Source organism: Aquila chrysaetos, chromosome 2 (genome assembly GCF_900496995.4).
Source record: "Aquila chrysaetos chrysaetos chromosome 2, bAquChr1.4, whole genome shotgun sequence".
Taxonomy (NCBI): domain Eukaryota; kingdom Metazoa; phylum Chordata; class Aves; order Accipitriformes; family Accipitridae; genus Aquila; species Aquila chrysaetos.
In genome coordinates, this window is record NC_044005.1 from 23,982,720 (window position 1) to 23,999,327 (window position 16,608).

A 16,608-nucleotide genomic window follows, 5' to 3' on the forward strand; every position below is an offset into this window, starting at 1 on the left:
ACAGAATTTTGGAGAAGGAAAGTAGTTTTTAATAAAAGAGCTAAAAGAATAATATCAAAACCAGAACTTACATCCTAGAGATGTTGGGGAGATTGGAAAAAGCGTCACTTGGAATTGTTCTTAGATGAGTCTCCATAAACCTCCTACAGAAATAGAAGTTTGGCAGTTAATATCCTTTGGTAAGTACAATTTAACATTAAAAAGTCCTATACAACTCCAGCTCTGCTCCAATATTTCTATTCTTATCTTCCCTTTCCTCAATGTTTCTATCTTTGCCTCATCTCTATTCCTTTTTCATTATGTGGCTTGGTTTGCTCCCTCAGTCTAAATTACAACCTTCTGCATCGTCTCTCTTAGGAACTCAGCATTCAGTGGTAATGATGGACCTTCCAAAACTCCAGAGCATGACCTGCAAACATATTTGTCCATTGAATTAAATGAAGTATTAAGAGTATAAGCATTCTTTTAATCATTTCAGGCTCCACAAAAATATCCCATCCCTCATTCTGAGCAAGAAATTCAGGTATACCAGCCAAAATTGAATTAGAGCAATTGCATACTACCTCCACAGAATTCTTCATATACTTTGTAATAAATAAAACATTCTTCCTCCCTAAACCTCTGATGTGGGGATGGCATGTACATTGTTATTTTTTAACTTAAGCCCAGTTAAAGATGCACTTCAGGAGAGAATAGAATCATGTATCTTACCCATCTGCAGAAGGTTTCAGAAAACAGGCAATATTTAAGGGAGATACTTATCAACAGCCAATTTCTTAACAGAATGAATCTCTAGTAGACTGACTCCTCCAAAAACAGAGGAAATGCTTCGGAAAATTAGTCTATAATGTCTGTTAAACTTACAGTTACAACCTGTCATTGCTGGATGAGGTAATCTTTGGTTTTCCAGTACATCTGGGAATAGACTTATATAATTTATAGTCAATCAATAGCCTGAAGAATAATCAAGAACAAATGATAAACTTTTCCCATAGATGCTATTTAAGAACAGTTCAGTAGAAAAGAACTAAAAAAATTAGGATGATTTCCTAATTCTGTTTTCTGTTTCAAAATATGAAGTATCTGATTATAATAATTATATTTTATTTACACAGACATTATTATCATCTTAAGAGTTATCAAGCTTCTGGAACTTGCAAACAAGAAATACAAATACGTGTAGAAATTCTTAAAACTTCCATCTTGAGTAAAAATATAAATTAAGAGAATGTACACTCCTATCATCCCAGGGGAAGGCTCTGTCTGCTTCCCAAGTATACCTCCCTTACTCCATATACTTGTTACAAGAATGAGCAAGGAGAACCTAAAGACTTCTATTTTTCCAACAGTGGGTTGATGTTTCTCTTGACCTCAATCCACCCAGCTCCCACCGAGCCCCCAACCAGGGGAATGTCAGTTGGTCCAGAGGTATACTTGCCTATTCCCCTGCACCCTTAGCACCCTGACACCCATACCAGTGCTCTCCCATCCTTCTCCCTCCTCCACTTCATACTACTGCTTCCTCCTATTATCACAGTCCTAGACAAAATATTTGTAAAAACCAGCTGCTTAGTCCAGCACAGCCTGCTGATCTGGCTGTTGTGTTTCAACATCTGTCTGTATTTCCAGGCCTTTTAGGAGGCTGACAGTGATGACTGAGGAAGTTCTGGTTTCAGACAGATTTTAACAAGTCCTAAAGTAGAACAGAGTAAATGAGGGACCTTGACAGGCTGGAGAAATGGGCCAACAGGAACTTCACGCAGTTCAACAAGGAGAAAGTGGAAAGTCCTGCACCTGTGGAGGAACAACCCCAGGCACCAGTACATGCTGGGGGTCAATTGGCTGGAAAGCAGCTTTGCAGAAAAGGACCCCGGGGTCCTGGTGGACGCCAGGTTGAACATCAGCCAGCAACGTGCCGTTGCTGCAAAGGCGGCTATTGGTTTCTTGGGCTGCATTAGGAGGAGAAAGCTTCTCCTAAGGCTTCTCCCCGAGACCTGTTAGAACTCAGAAGCCCAGAAAAAGATAGTTTAAGCCACTTCCAACTATCCAAGCTCACTTTTAACCTCTCTTATATCCCTCTGGTCCTCTGTTCACCTACAAAATGCTGACTCACACTATAGTTCCCATCACCCGTCATTACAGAAACTAGTACTTAATCTATCATAATTCCATGTTCCAGAAAAGCAAGAATTTAAACACCATCCTAAGTCTCTTCTTGACCTCCTGCTCTGATGTCATACATTCATCCCTCTCGTTTTTGTCAGATAATGAACAGAGTCAGACCCATCATTCATGGGCTAAGTGACCTCACATTAATCTTTCATTGACATACCTGAAATTTACACATCCCATCAGGAAAGCCTGGAAATCCTGGATAATATTTATGAATCAATTATATCAAAGTTGCTGTATTATGAAACAACTCTGCATTTATAAATTTCTAGACAAGGTTCCTAATATCTCAAGAATAGACACAATGAAGAAACGTAGCCTTAAAGGCTATATTTTGACTGAATGGCTGGTAAATTATGTGGTTTGAAAGTGGGAGTATCATATTTCTTCCGATCTATCTGCTAGAGTTTAAAGATATACCAACATTCTGCAAATATGACAAAACCCCATATGGGTTACAGGATGTGTTTATAAACAGACTCATAAAGAAAATAGAGACTGTAAAGTATAAATAGAAATCTTAGGCAGAGGAAGAGAAGCAGCAGCCCATTTCATGACAAAAACTTGGTTGTGAGGTGAAACAGTATGAGATTGTCAGCAACACTAAAAGACTCCGAGTTCACGTAATACACCTACTACATAAACAACATGCTAAATAATAGCATGTAGCATATACTGACAAAGTAATTGGTGTTTGTTAGCTGCCATTCTTCAACTACTTGCTGTCTTAACAGATTGCTGACTGAGTTCAAAGAGTCAGTGATTACACAGACCATCATAATGTGGAGTCAATGCAACAGGCCTGGGGCCAGGGCCAAACTTTTAAGCCAGCGTTTGCATACAACCACCTGCAAAGCTCCAGTTCTCTCCGAGTTTTAAAAACCCATGGGCTGATACATTACTGCTAATTTTAAGCCACCTCCTAAACCAATTTAAAACTTCGCAGAAAATATCGGTGCTTGAGTCCCTGTTTGCCAAGTGTGAGTCTGTGGATAATTATTGGTTGGGGACCACCAGGCACCAGTGGTGTGTAGAAGGCTGTGGGATGGACAGTAATTCTACGGAGTGGGAAGAAGACAGGCTGAGAAAATTCTCAACCAGAACAGTCTATGGTGGATCAAAAATGAGAGTAATTTAAATAGACTAACTTCAGTTTAGCTGAGTCTAACTGCATATAAAGATCACAAGCTTACCAACTGTGTTAATACACTCTTCAGGCTGGGAAAGCAGCAAGTTTGGGAATTTAAAGCCCAAAGCCAGAAACAAGAAAGGCAAGACAGGTCAGGACTTCCAACCTGCCAACCACAACATACAGTATGAACACATGATGAATAATTGAGAATTCATTATATTAATGGACTATGATTCTTCCTGTCTTACATGCATTAGAAACTTTCTTTAAACCTGCATGTTTCAATTTGAAATTTAGCAAGTGAGTCCAGTATCCAGACAGCCACAGTATGTTCATGAAGAAAGTAAGCTTTTTCAGAATAAAGGAAAAAACTTTGCTGAGAAAAAATGCATTAGTTTTCCAAGTGAGAAAAACTGTAACTATAAGCACTTACATATTTAATAGGCTCACTTATTTTCCTTTCTATATTAAGGCAAAGACAACACACATGAGAATGTTCAATACCATTTAATGAAAAAATTTCTCCTGTGCTAACCTGAGTACTACCGCTTATTTTTACCTTTATTTTCTCATTCAGATTAGAAGCCTCAATAAATAGAGGAAAAAAATCTTCAGTCTTTATTCCATAAAATCTTTCAAAAAGAAGCAGCCAAAGTCTGAGGTCATTTTCATTACAAACATGCTATCAATATTTGCAAAGACACAAAAGCATACAAATCACATTTTTGCTAAATGAGCCTTTTCAAAAATGGCAAGAAAATTTTCCAGAAAAACATTTTAAATTTTATAGGATGACATTTAGTTTGTGTTTCTTAGTTTCATAGGCTAGAAAGTCAGTTTGAAGTTTTTTAAATTTTCTTTCTGCTTTGATGTTTACACCAAAAGTTTAGCCTGTATGTTCCTGAAAGACTCTACATTGCATATACCAAGAAAATGAAACCTGAACAACTGATAAGAAACATATTAGGCTGCTTGTGCAGAACTTTGCATTTTTGCTTTCCTCTGCCCAAAACATCTGTTAACCTGGAATGTAAAGAGTTTCTTGGTCAAAAATCAAGTACTACTTGATTTAGCTAACAACTGAAAAAACTCCCACTTTGAATCCCTTCTGATCTTCCCAAACAATCTTTAGCAAGGACTCTGTTTCTCAAAATTAGCCTAATTATTTTCATTAAAGAGAAAAAGAAGCTTCTTTTAAAAGTAAAAGACCACATAGACTTCAAATATTTTATACCTGCATAGAAACAACCCTGTTTCTGACTAACTCAGAATACAGGTATACATAAATGGAGATTGTGAAGTATTCAAACTTAAACATATTTGCTTCATTTTAATGACCACACAGTATCAACGCACAGAGCATTACCCAAGCATCTAGTAGATAATAATCTTGTCTTTCCCTTAAGCACTGTATTTCTAGTACTGCTGAGCACTGATTCATTGTTTGTGCTTTGCTGTCCTATGACAGTTAATCTAGTGTCCTATTTGATAATGCACCAAGGAACTCTTTTCTTGGGGTGGCTGGTGACTACACTCCTATCAGTTAAGAAAGAGCTATCTAATGATGAATGAACATTTTGTTAGTTTCAGTACTAATTAGTCCTATCACTTAAGAGCCGTAAGAGTAGGCAGCTTAAGCCAGGCATAAGACAGTGAAACTAGAATCAGCCCTGTAAACTAAGCAAGTAGCATTAATTGCAATGTAATTAGTGATGTTAATTGCCTTCAGTATATTCTGTTGTATCACAGCCATTTTTTCTCATTTTAGACTGCACTTTAAAAAAAATAAATCTATAAATAGTAATCCATTAAAATATGCAATTTACAGCTGGCTTAAAACAAGGTGTGCTGGTTTTGGCTGGGATGAACTCTATTTTCTTCATAGTAGCTAGTATGGGGCTATGTTTTGGATTTGTGCTGAAAACAGAGTTAATAACACAGGGATGTTTTTGTTATCACTGAGCAGCGCTTACACAGAGTCAAGGCCTTTTCTGCTTCTCACGCCACCCCACCAGCGAGGAGGCTGGGGGTGCACAAGAAGTTGGGAGGGGACACAGCCGGGACAGCTGACCCCAACTGACCCAAGGGATATTCCAGACCTTATGACGTCATGCTCAGCATATAAAGCTGGGGGAAGAAGAAGGAAGGGGGGGACGTTCAGAGTGATGGCGTTTGCCTTCCCAAGTCACCGTTACGCGTGCTGGAGCCCTGCTTTCCTGGAGATGGCTGAACACCTGCCTGCCGATGGGAAGTGGTGAATGAATTCCTTGTTTTGCTTTGCTTGTGTGCGTGGCTTTTGCTTTACCTATTAAACTGTCTTTATCTCTACCCACGAGTTTTCTCACTTATACCCTTCTGATTCTCTCTCCCCCATCCCACCAGGGGTCAGTGAGCAAGCGGCTGTGTGGGGCTTAGTTGCCAGCTGGGGTTAAACCACAACATGAGGTAAAAGTAATAATAATAGAAACAAAAAACAATTTCACAAAAATATTCCACTAATAAATCAAGATTAGAAAAATAGGAGAAAAGCTTTGCTCTTACATATGAAACACTACTAACTCTTCACACAGACTATAGTTCTTGGCTACCCATTTAACAGACTTCTATTTTAACGTTAAGCAAAGTCATAATTACATCTCAGATGCCAGGAGTTCCTCACTTCCACCTGTGCATTTAAGTCAGAATCGCAGCATAGCTGATTTTTTCGTTGAATGCTAAATACAGTTAGAGAAAGACTAGTACCAGGAGTTAAAGCAAAATCCAAATAAAACTGTTTATAATCCCAGTTCTTTTTCGACTGCACATACGTAGAACAACAGAATCTGGCCTATGACTTACAAAAGTCAGTGTTCAGCATATAAGGAGGTTAAACTGAAACCGTTGATAGGTATTTCATTTCTTACAGGTGCCCATTTTCAAACATTTGAAATTGGTGAATATCCGAAGTACCTAGCAACCAGGACCAGAGAAACGTCAAGGGATTTTCCATTTGAGAGGTACAGGCAATCTGTGTGTACATGTAAATTCCACAGCCTCTGTCTACTTACATTTGACTATTTCATTTCTATTACTGTCTTATGTTACAGCAAAAAAAAATCCAGGGGAAAATGCAGGAGAGGTATACATCCACTTCAATCGTACCTATTCATCCGATAACTACACTAACAGCGTGTACCCTGTAGCTAAAATACTATTAGAGTGAAACTTACAGACGCAGATGTGATAGAATATGAAAATCTAAAGAGAAAACATTTCTATTGCTCTCTGGCTTATTTGGTAAATCATTTAAAAGCTTTATTTCTCACTGCTGAGGAATCCTGACTCAGTGCTGATGTTCTTACAATAGCTTGAAGGCATACATAATATATATCTAATACCTTACACTAAACATAGCTGTAAAAAGCACTGGTCTTTTTAAAAGATTTTTACAACTGCATTTAGCTACAAGCCTCTCAAGAGTCTGGGGTTTGTTGTGGGGTTTTGGGGGGTTTGGTTGTTTCCCAAGCATGAGACTGTTCATCAAGACAGGGCAGCAGCAGAAAGGTGTCCTTCCTATCTGTCACCTGTGAGAGATTGGTGGGAGGGAGCGTTCCTTATTTGAACACTGACCAAGACTACTTCTCCCCATCATTCTCTGGTACCCTATACCACGCCCAGATCAGGCTAAACAGCCGTGTCTATCACCTGAGTTCACAGAGCAGAAAAAACCCTACAGAACAGAGTGGTAAATGAAGGAGCTAAACACTTAGCTGCAGATTAAGAGATGTGAGCAATTACATGAGGACTCTGATGGTAGATTTAACTGGGATAGTCAAACCTTGTTACTTTGCTAGATGTTGGTAGATGTGGCTGGACAGTTTGGGTGTTCACTTCTTAGCTCTCCTTCATGTACGGCCTAGAACATTAATATGAAATTAAATCAACAGTGACTTATATTGGGAAACTGGCCAGGGACCTGGGTGATAGAAAAATGAAACACATTCCTTTCAGTCTTTTTTGAGATGGGACAGTACCAGAAGAAACTGTAAAAATACTGGATTCTGAAGTGATGGGACAGATTCATGGAATAAAAACACATCTGGGCATATAAAATACAAATTCTCAGGTTCAGAAAGTGCATGAACCACAAACTGTTACTGGGAGAGTATTCGAGGACAGTGTCACTACATGTTTGTCTTATTCATGTACTCTTCACAGGGCATACGTTGCTGGTCACAGCTGCAGGCAGGAGACTGGGAGAGATGGAGCTTTGGCATGATACTGCACAGCCACTCCTCTGTACTTACATACACAAGCAAGTGTGCCCAGGGAGCTCTGTAAGCCTCGCAAGGTTCAGTGTTAAAGAACCCTTATCCCAGCACATTCTTAATTAATCCTATGAAATGTACAGGTGGTAGGTGTTAAACATTTCAGATCAGACACACTGTAATGATTACTTGTGAGAGTTTTCCTTTTTTTTCCCTTTTTGGCTTTCCACCATCTTAACAGCAGCAGTTTTGCAGTTTTGACACCGATTCCAGTAGAGAGAGCCTTTTATTTGCTGTATTCCTTCCCCTCCTCTGATTTCATCTATACTTTCTTTTCATTAAGGTTCATACCATGTATAAGTATGACCTTCATGTTATATGTAAATGTTATGTTTCAGCAAAATCTAATATAACTTCAACTGTGACTACACATAATAGCTAATGTTATGAGGATTTAGTAAGAAGATAGGGAAGACTGCAGTGATCAGGCACAGGGCTCAGTCAAACGTACTGATCAGCCCCATTTCACATGTAACTGACACCTTTTATACCCTTTTCTGTTTATTCTTCCTTTGTTCCCTGCGATTCCCTTCCCCTGCACATTGCCTCATCAGTTTGCATAATTCCACCAATCCCCCATCCCAAGTCCCAATATCCAGGACCCCCAGGTCTGCATCCTTAACAGTTGCAAAGTCCAGGTTGGCCCCTCTTTGAAGTGATGCCTGTAGTTTCTTGATAGCCCATCAGTTAGTGTGACTGACCAGGCCGGTTTCTTGTTGTTATTTTGTCATTCTTTTCATTCTTGTTATTGTTTCTCTGTGAGGTCTCTGGCTCTGTATGTTTTGTTTATTGCCTCCCTTTTCCTTAGCATCCCATTTGACAAGGTCCTTGATCATATAATCTTAGAGGAGCAGACACTCTTTCCACATACCCTTACAGGTAACTTGTGTGATTGCTCTGCATAATATAACAACATAGAATGATTTCTTAATACTTTTAAACTTTGCATGTCTGGATCCCTCAAACAAAAAGCAACCCCTGCTTTTCAACCTCCTTCATTTAATCAAGCAATGAACCCCCCCCATGAGAAAATACATATTGTGATGCAAATGGAAACATTTGCCTAACTACAAATATTAAACTGTTCACTTAAACTATTTATTCCAATGTCTATTACATTAAATCAACATTCATACTGCATTAGATTTCCCAAATCTGCTCTGGGAAGAAAGCTGTACAAAGTATGTAGCACTTAGTTTAAAGTATCATTTATTATATACACTAGGTTTTACCCCAGCGTCTCAGACTTTTGCTTTACACTTGTTCATTTCAGTGCACAACAGCCTACCAAAGAACTCCACCTTACCTACAAATCCAGAAAACAAGTCTCTTCTCTTGGATGAGTTCAAGGCTTGATGGTTCTTTCTTCCCTTTCACTGTCTCTTGGACTTTGAACCTACTCCCTGGATCTGAATGGTTGCACCATCCCTTCTCACAGACCACTGCTGCACCCAGGCTCACAGAAGTCGTCTGTAACAAGGGACCTGACCTCATGTTCTAGTAAATGGCAGAGAAGGAAAGCCATCTCACTCAGTTGCAGCCTGTCTGCAGCAATACCTGCAGCTACGTTGAAGCTGTAAATAAGGAAGCAAAAAGCATCCAGTTGGCCATGCCAGCACTGAGAGGACATTATCTTTTAGCAGGAGCTGAAGGCAAATAATCAGTGAAAAACCCAAGTGAAACCAACACTCTCCTCAAATAGAAATGGTTTCACATTTTCTAGTTAAGAAATATATGAATATATGTCTAACCATATATACATGATTTTAACAACATCCTCAGCAGTATCTCTGATATTACTTCAGTAAGATATATTAGGGAAATAAATATATATTTTAAATACTTAGCCTCTTCATTTTAAAACATTTTTTAAATGTCTGTCTACGAAACACAAATAAGTAGGGACCATCCAAAGAATTTCAGATTAAAATGACATGATTTATACTTTCAATCATGGCAACAATAGCTACACTTATTTTAATGAACTATTCTCCACAAAGACAGGAAAAAAAAATTGACCATATGTGAAACAAAGTAAGAAATTTTACACACTAATTTCATCTTTCCGAGAAAATTATAAAAAGCAATGACCTTCCAGCTTTTATATAGGAGAAATAACTATGACAGCTAAGATAACAGCTGGGTAAACAATTATTGACACATTAACTTCTAGTTTTTCATATTCAACTAAACCCAACAGAAACTAAACAAACTTAAAAATATTACGTTTTTTTAAATTCTTATTCTGAAATAAATGCTTCGTAGTCTTTCAGTGGTGCAAAAATCGCTATAAAAAGGCATTTCACATAGTGAAACGCAAGCTGAGCTTACCAGAAGACGATTACCACCTAGTGGCTAATGCTGGTATTACCAACTCGGTAGGAGCGAGGGAAAGACTCGCACAGCAAAGTAACTCTAAAAGTAGGAAATCACTTCTGAATTTGCTAGAAGACTGACTACATAGGTACTTTCCCACAGTTAACTAGCAGCCCAAAAGAATAACATAAAGTATACGTCAAAACTGGTCCAGCCCTAAGAAATTAAAGAAATACTAGAGCCTTTCAAAATGAAAGTGTGCAGGTCAGCATTTGGGACAATTCTGTATTGAAAGTAAATTCTTGGCACTAACATATCCTCTTCCTACGTACTGAGGTGCATATGGACACTGTCAGGCTGACAGGCAAGAATTCAGCTTGGTTACTTGCTAATATATAGCAAACAGAAAACACCAATCCATAATGTCAGAGCTTATTCTTGCACAGTTTGTGATCACCCACTGCTTCTTGACGGATTTGAGTAAAAAATGAAGACTTACAGGAGGCGCTGGCTCTACTGAATGTTACCTTCCATTTATCAGCAAAACAGTAGGTTGCTGATGTCGTTCAATAGATTCCAGAACTGTCAGTGCTGAAGAAAGCATGCCATTTAAATGCCTACAAGGCAGAGGTATTTAATCCTAAGCAGCTGAGATACTGAGAACTGCAAAAAACATGGTAAGGAAGAATCCTGTGAGGAACTGCACTAATACAGAGAACTGCTGTAAGATGCTGGCTGAGCAAGTAAAAACGTAATCAGTAACACTGAAATCTGAAGAAAAACCAAATAGGAAACTAGATAGCGGCTTAATGTTTTCCTTAGCATACATTTTAATGCTAAAGGAAGGTGGCCATACAAAATGCAAACAACATAAGTGTTTCTAGGGTGTCATCGATCACCGTGAAGATCACACTTCAATATGCATTTTTAAATTTCTGCAGATTTAATTAAAATAATACCCTTGCAATGACACAGTTGTATATCCTAAGAAATGGCAAGAGATAACTGCTAATTTTAAAGTTGCATTTGAAATATGTGACTCAGTAAAATCCTGAACTGGACATATCATTAAATCACTTGCCCTCTGTTTTCCAAATACAAAATATTCTCTCAGAAAAAGCAGCAAAGGCCAACACAATTTAAAGGATCTAAAGGAAAATATTGGGATTTAAAATGGTGACAAGTCACACTTCAACTTACACCAAATTAAAACTGTTTTTTATAAAAATCATACACAACAGCCCTGCATAGTGGTAAGGTCTTTGTAAGGCCTTTGTGTTTAACATTTGAAGGATACAAATTATGTTCTCCATTGATGTTTGCCTTCATGTATAAACACTAAGACTGTTAGTCAACTGTTTTAAATATCTTCTCGTTATTCAAGGCAAAGTTGAACAGACAATGAAGTTGAAAAGACAATAAATTACTAAGTGAAACACTGAACTAAAAAAAAACACCTCTAAAAATAAGTTAAGTAACTTCTTGCTTTGGGGAAATATGTTTCCAAGCCCTACAAACATACCCATAAAGTGAGTTCTGAACAAAACTGGGAGCTACCTTTGAAATTTTCAGTTCATATCAGTTTAAGGTATCGCTTACATTCCTGAAAGGAAATTGTTAATACACTTTATGGTACACAGGGTACCTGTAAACCCAGTGTATAACTGCTGTTTCTGCATCAAATAAATAAAGTAGAATTCAAGGTAAGTACATGATGAGACATCACATGTAAATATCACAGACGTGCAGCCTATTCATTGGCCACACTTCTCACAACTGGAAGATTTTTCCTTGATCTTTGGCAATATCTGGATATTCTGTAGGTTATCATAAGAAATGGCTACACTTTTTAAAAAAAGTTTTAGTTGCAGTTAGTTTATTTTCCAAAGAAATGGAGTTGTTTTTGTTTGGAAAAATATTTAACTATTTCTGAAGCCAAAACCAGACTTGAGCTTTCCGAAAATAATTAATTACTTTTCTACCAAACACCATTATACTCACCAAATCCATTAAAATATCTGATCAATTGTCTTTCAGGTAATCATTTAGATAATTTTATGCACAGGCTGCAATATAAAATGCTTCCAAAATACTGCATTTTACAAATATCTATACTTTTACAATTTCCTTTCAAATCTGATGCATGTTATTATATTTACCTACATATTTTGCTTGAAAGGGCATGATACTACTTCTGTAATCCTGCTGTTGACATACAAAAATCCTGCATGTTGACATACACTAGGTCCAAAAATCAGTCTGTATTATCCTCTCAGTTAAAGTGAAATGATGGAGTGAAATGACTTGTTCATAACCACAATGGTGAGTCATAGAAAAAACTGTTCTAAGGGTTCTTGAAGTTATTTACAAACTATGCACTGCTTTACTGTACACACACAACAACTCAATGAAGTGACCAGATGAAGAACAGGAATGAGTGACAGTAGGGGACCACAGAGACTACTGAAGATCAAAATAATATTTTCTGAACATTGAATACAATTTTTTTTTCATTGCTCACCAGTCATTTCATCAGTAGCATTTCTTGTACATTTGTAACATTTAAAATTCCTGTATCATGGCACAGAAACCCAGGCAGTGCTGGGAACTGTACAAGCACAAAACAAAAAGCCATTCCCATTCCCATTAGAAGCAAGCATTACTCCAGTATGCTTTAACTACATACATAGCTTGCTCAACAGAAAAGCAGAGGGACTGCAAATAATTCTTTTGCAGACGCTACGAAAAGGTTCACGTAAATGACAATACCACACATTGCCACTAATTTTTATCTTTTCTTTGTCTGTGGAGATGACTAGTTTTGATCAACTTAATAGCAAAAAAGTGTTTTACACCAGAGTTAAAAAACTCTATTTTAGGAGAGGATTTCGACAGTCGTTTAACAGACTGATTCTGTAAGTGTTGCAGTCCACTGAATCTTGAATTGCTACTGCAGTCAGTTTTCGTTATACTGTTTTCTTTTGACATTAAATTTCCAACCCATTACACTTCAGAAGCACACAACAGCCTTCTCCTGAACTGAGAAACAGAGGTTACTGATATAACTGTAAAAGGAAAGAAAAGGCTTAAATATTACAAACTACTGTAACTACTAAGCAATTGTTTACAGAGTATTTTGCAAAAAGCTAGTAAGTTTTCTGTTGGTATCAGTTAAGAAGGCAACTTCTCACAAATCTGACTCATACAGGCTTTATATATATTTGCAAAATCAATAAATGTTTGATATTTTCCATAGCATGGGTTTACAGAACCTCAAAACAGTCTAAAAAAGGTGATTATATTTGGAAAACTGGACCATTTCAAGAAGTAGTTTAAAAAATGTAAATTATCTGCCTTCACCACCAACTATGATGGAATAATTTCACATGTAGTACAGACAGACTACTGTCAGATGCTGATCTGCCAAAACAGGGATGGGTAGTATGCAGTACAATCTCAGGTCCTCAAAAACTTCAAATGTGCTTTTGTATTCTACTGGGCTTAGCCCTTACACATCCTCATGTTTACAGGAACACATAAAAGAGCCTCGAAGAAACTAAAAAATTTAGTTGTGAAGCTGCTAAGAGTATAGCAGCTTGTTAGCCACGCTTAGGTGTCTCTTAAACAGTAGCCAAAATTTTAGAGAGTAGAAAAAGTATCTTGTTTTCCTCAAGAATTAAAAATGGTCCCATCTGCAAAAAGCCTGTTTTATGTCAACAGCTTCTATTCTATTCAAGATTCTGCAATACAGACAGTGCCCTAATACCTTACCCAAGTCAATGGGAAACAATGATACCCAGGATTTTGCAAAATCCAATGCTACTGACTCAAGTAGAAGCAATGATAGCACCTACAGTAAATTCATTACAATTTAAATGTCAACATAGATAATGAGCTGCCGACACAAGCTAAAATAAGACCAGTTCTCTCTTGATCTCAAGAAAGTGAGTGTGATCTGTCTGGATCTAAAGAAAGCATCATAGAGTAATTTTACGGAAATCTTTTCAACTTGTTTTGAAATAAAAACCAAGGTACCAAAGTATACAGCAATTACCTCTAGTATATCCCCATTTAATGAAAACCAATGTTTTAAATGGCAGTCTTTAAGAAAAAAAGGTTGAGTCACACAACACAACGTTTGAGCAATTTTCTCTCACGGATAAGGAGAAAGTTAAATAAAGAGACTGAAGAGCCAGTAAAGCTAATTGAAATGAAACCTAACACTATAACCTAGCATGTTAACTGTATAATTATGTATAATTCAGGAAGGAGTTAAACTACCTCGATGGCACAATACGAAAAGTCTTTTAAGGCTATCTTTCAGCCACAGGTAGTAAGACAGACCATAAAGAGATTGTCTCTGCTCTGACCTATTATGCCTCTTACTCCTGTTTTTTCTTTCTTCTATACCTTTCACTGGATCCCCAGATTTCTCTGTTTAATGTCTTTAGCATTGCAATCTTCTATTTTTCTGCAGAAATAGTAGATTGCTCTTCTGGTTTTCCCTCTTAGCCCTGGTATCTAACAGAGAGTCCCATGGGTGAAAGAATATTTCATGCCTAGATTTTTTTCTGACAACTACTAATAAAAATAATACTTTCCTAAAAACACTGCCATACTTTCAGTATGATTGATTCTAAAGGTCTTATCAGTCTCAGCTCATGCTGTTCTTTAAAGATCACAATGATTTATTCTGGTTAACTAATTCTGGACAGACCTACCTGGTTGTATGCAGCCTCTCTGCTGGCCACCTTCCTGAATGGCCCACTGCCTTGCTCCACCTGCACCGGAGGAGCACGTACTCCGAATACAATAGAGAAGAGCTGTGTTTCTGAAACACCAAGCTAAGAGTCTATGAACGGCTGCAAAGAAAGTTCAAATGGGATCATGAAATTTCAGAAAACAGCAGTCAGAAGGGATTCACTTCCTACAGGGGAAGAGTATGAACAGGCTGTAATTGTTTCTAATCAGAGGACAACTAAGTGCCTATAATTGCTGCCACCTGCTCAGCAGAGGTCAAAAAGGCAAACAGAATATTAGGAATTAAGACAGAAATATAGAACAAAATAAAGAAAAATGTTTTGCCACTGGTTGTGTATATAGCACCTGCAAAAGGATCTTCAAAGGTACAGAATGACTTGCATACAAAAAGTAACTGCATTGCAGCCACCAGCCTGTGCTCCCTCAGATCCTCCTTTTTGCCTTACTAGAAGATGTGCATGATGTTTGCCTTTTTCAGAAAACATCAACTTCCTTTAATCACCATGATCTTTCAAAGATGATAAAGTAGCCTCACAATGACATTGACCAGCTCCCTCATGACCCTTAGGTGCATCCCATCTGGTCCCATAGATTTCTGTGTCCAGTACACTTCAGTGCTTCTTTAGTCTGCCTTCTACTGCAGGTAATGCTCCATTTCCTCACAGCATGCTATTAGGCGAAGGGACCTAGGAGGCCTGGGAGCAGATGAAAAAAAAAGCCAGTGAGAAGAAGGCATTGAGGCCTTTTCCATGTCCTTTGTCACTATGTCCCTTGCTCCCCTGAGCAGTGGGGCCCACAGTTTCCCTGGTTTTCCTTTTGCTGACCATGCACTTATAGAAGTCCATCTTGTTACCCTTCACACCACTTGCTAGTTTCAGCTCCAACAGACCTCTGGCTCTCCTAATTTGATCCCTGTAGGTAAGACTATTCATACCCTGTACACTGGGTATCTGCTTTTGGTCAATGTTTGGGACAGGATCTTGGGTGAGATGGAGCTTTCTTTATGACCTAGTACAGTAATTAAGTTTTTATGCTCCAGGACACTCCAAAGTCTTAGTACACACTCTAGTCCCTCAGGAACTAATGAAGTAACCTGCTTTCAACTCAGACACATTAGTCAGAAGGGAAATGCCCACCAAACTAGTTTCAAAGACTCCATGTTAAAAAATGCAGTTTTCTCCTTACCCATTTAATTAGGGAGTTTCCACAAATGGTAATATAAACTACGACTATATGAAATATAATTTTCCTGCAGAACCTCTCTGAGTGGTTGAATTCCTCTCCCTTCCTCCACAAGGACTGAAGCAAGTTGGGAAAGGGGGAAGTCTCTGTCACAAGAAGAGAGTGAACAAAGGTTAAAAAAATTAAAGTCTCGAGCTTAACATAGCTATTAGAAAAATAATTCTATTCCTTCTTGGTGGGTAAATTCAGTTACAAAGAAAAAAATTATTCAAGGACTTCTTCAGAAGCTATCTCCATTACAATATTTCATCATACCTGAACATGACCGCATGCATTCAACTGAGGCTGAGACAGTCCTGATGGCAATTTTGAAATTTGTGTAGCCCAGAAGAAAAAGGCTGCTCCTGTTATAATTCTGAACACGTGTATCTATACTGATTGCAAAATCACAACTCTGAGCAACAGCATTACCTTTTTTCTGGTGGTCAGGAGGAAAAATTGGTACCATAGATCCACAACAGGAGAATTTTCACCCTTTCCACCACAATGATGTCTTCTTTTTCTACCTAGCCTTTCTTTCTTTTCATTTGCATATGATTACAGCATTTTTTCAACTTTTTTTTGTTCATTTTCTTGATTTCTCTATGAGTCAGACATATGGATTAAAAAGTTGTTGCAGTACAGAAGCCATACTCCCAGACTGTGAAAATGTTTCAGTAGGTCCTGTTTGCACTACAG

The 16,608-nt window shown here is 37.9% G+C and overlaps 1 protein-coding gene across 1 annotated transcript in view; it reads right to left on the reverse strand.

Moving 5' to 3' along the window:
- Positions 1-16,608, reverse strand: part of TSHR (thyroid stimulating hormone receptor) — an 81,474-nt gene that overhangs the window by 53,510 nt on the left and 11,356 nt on the right. The window contains exon 2 of the mRNA XM_030005489.2: positions 72-143. Coding sequence (XP_029861349.1) covers positions 72-143 — 72 coding nt within the window. The remainder of the gene's footprint in view (positions 1-71; positions 144-16,608) is intronic.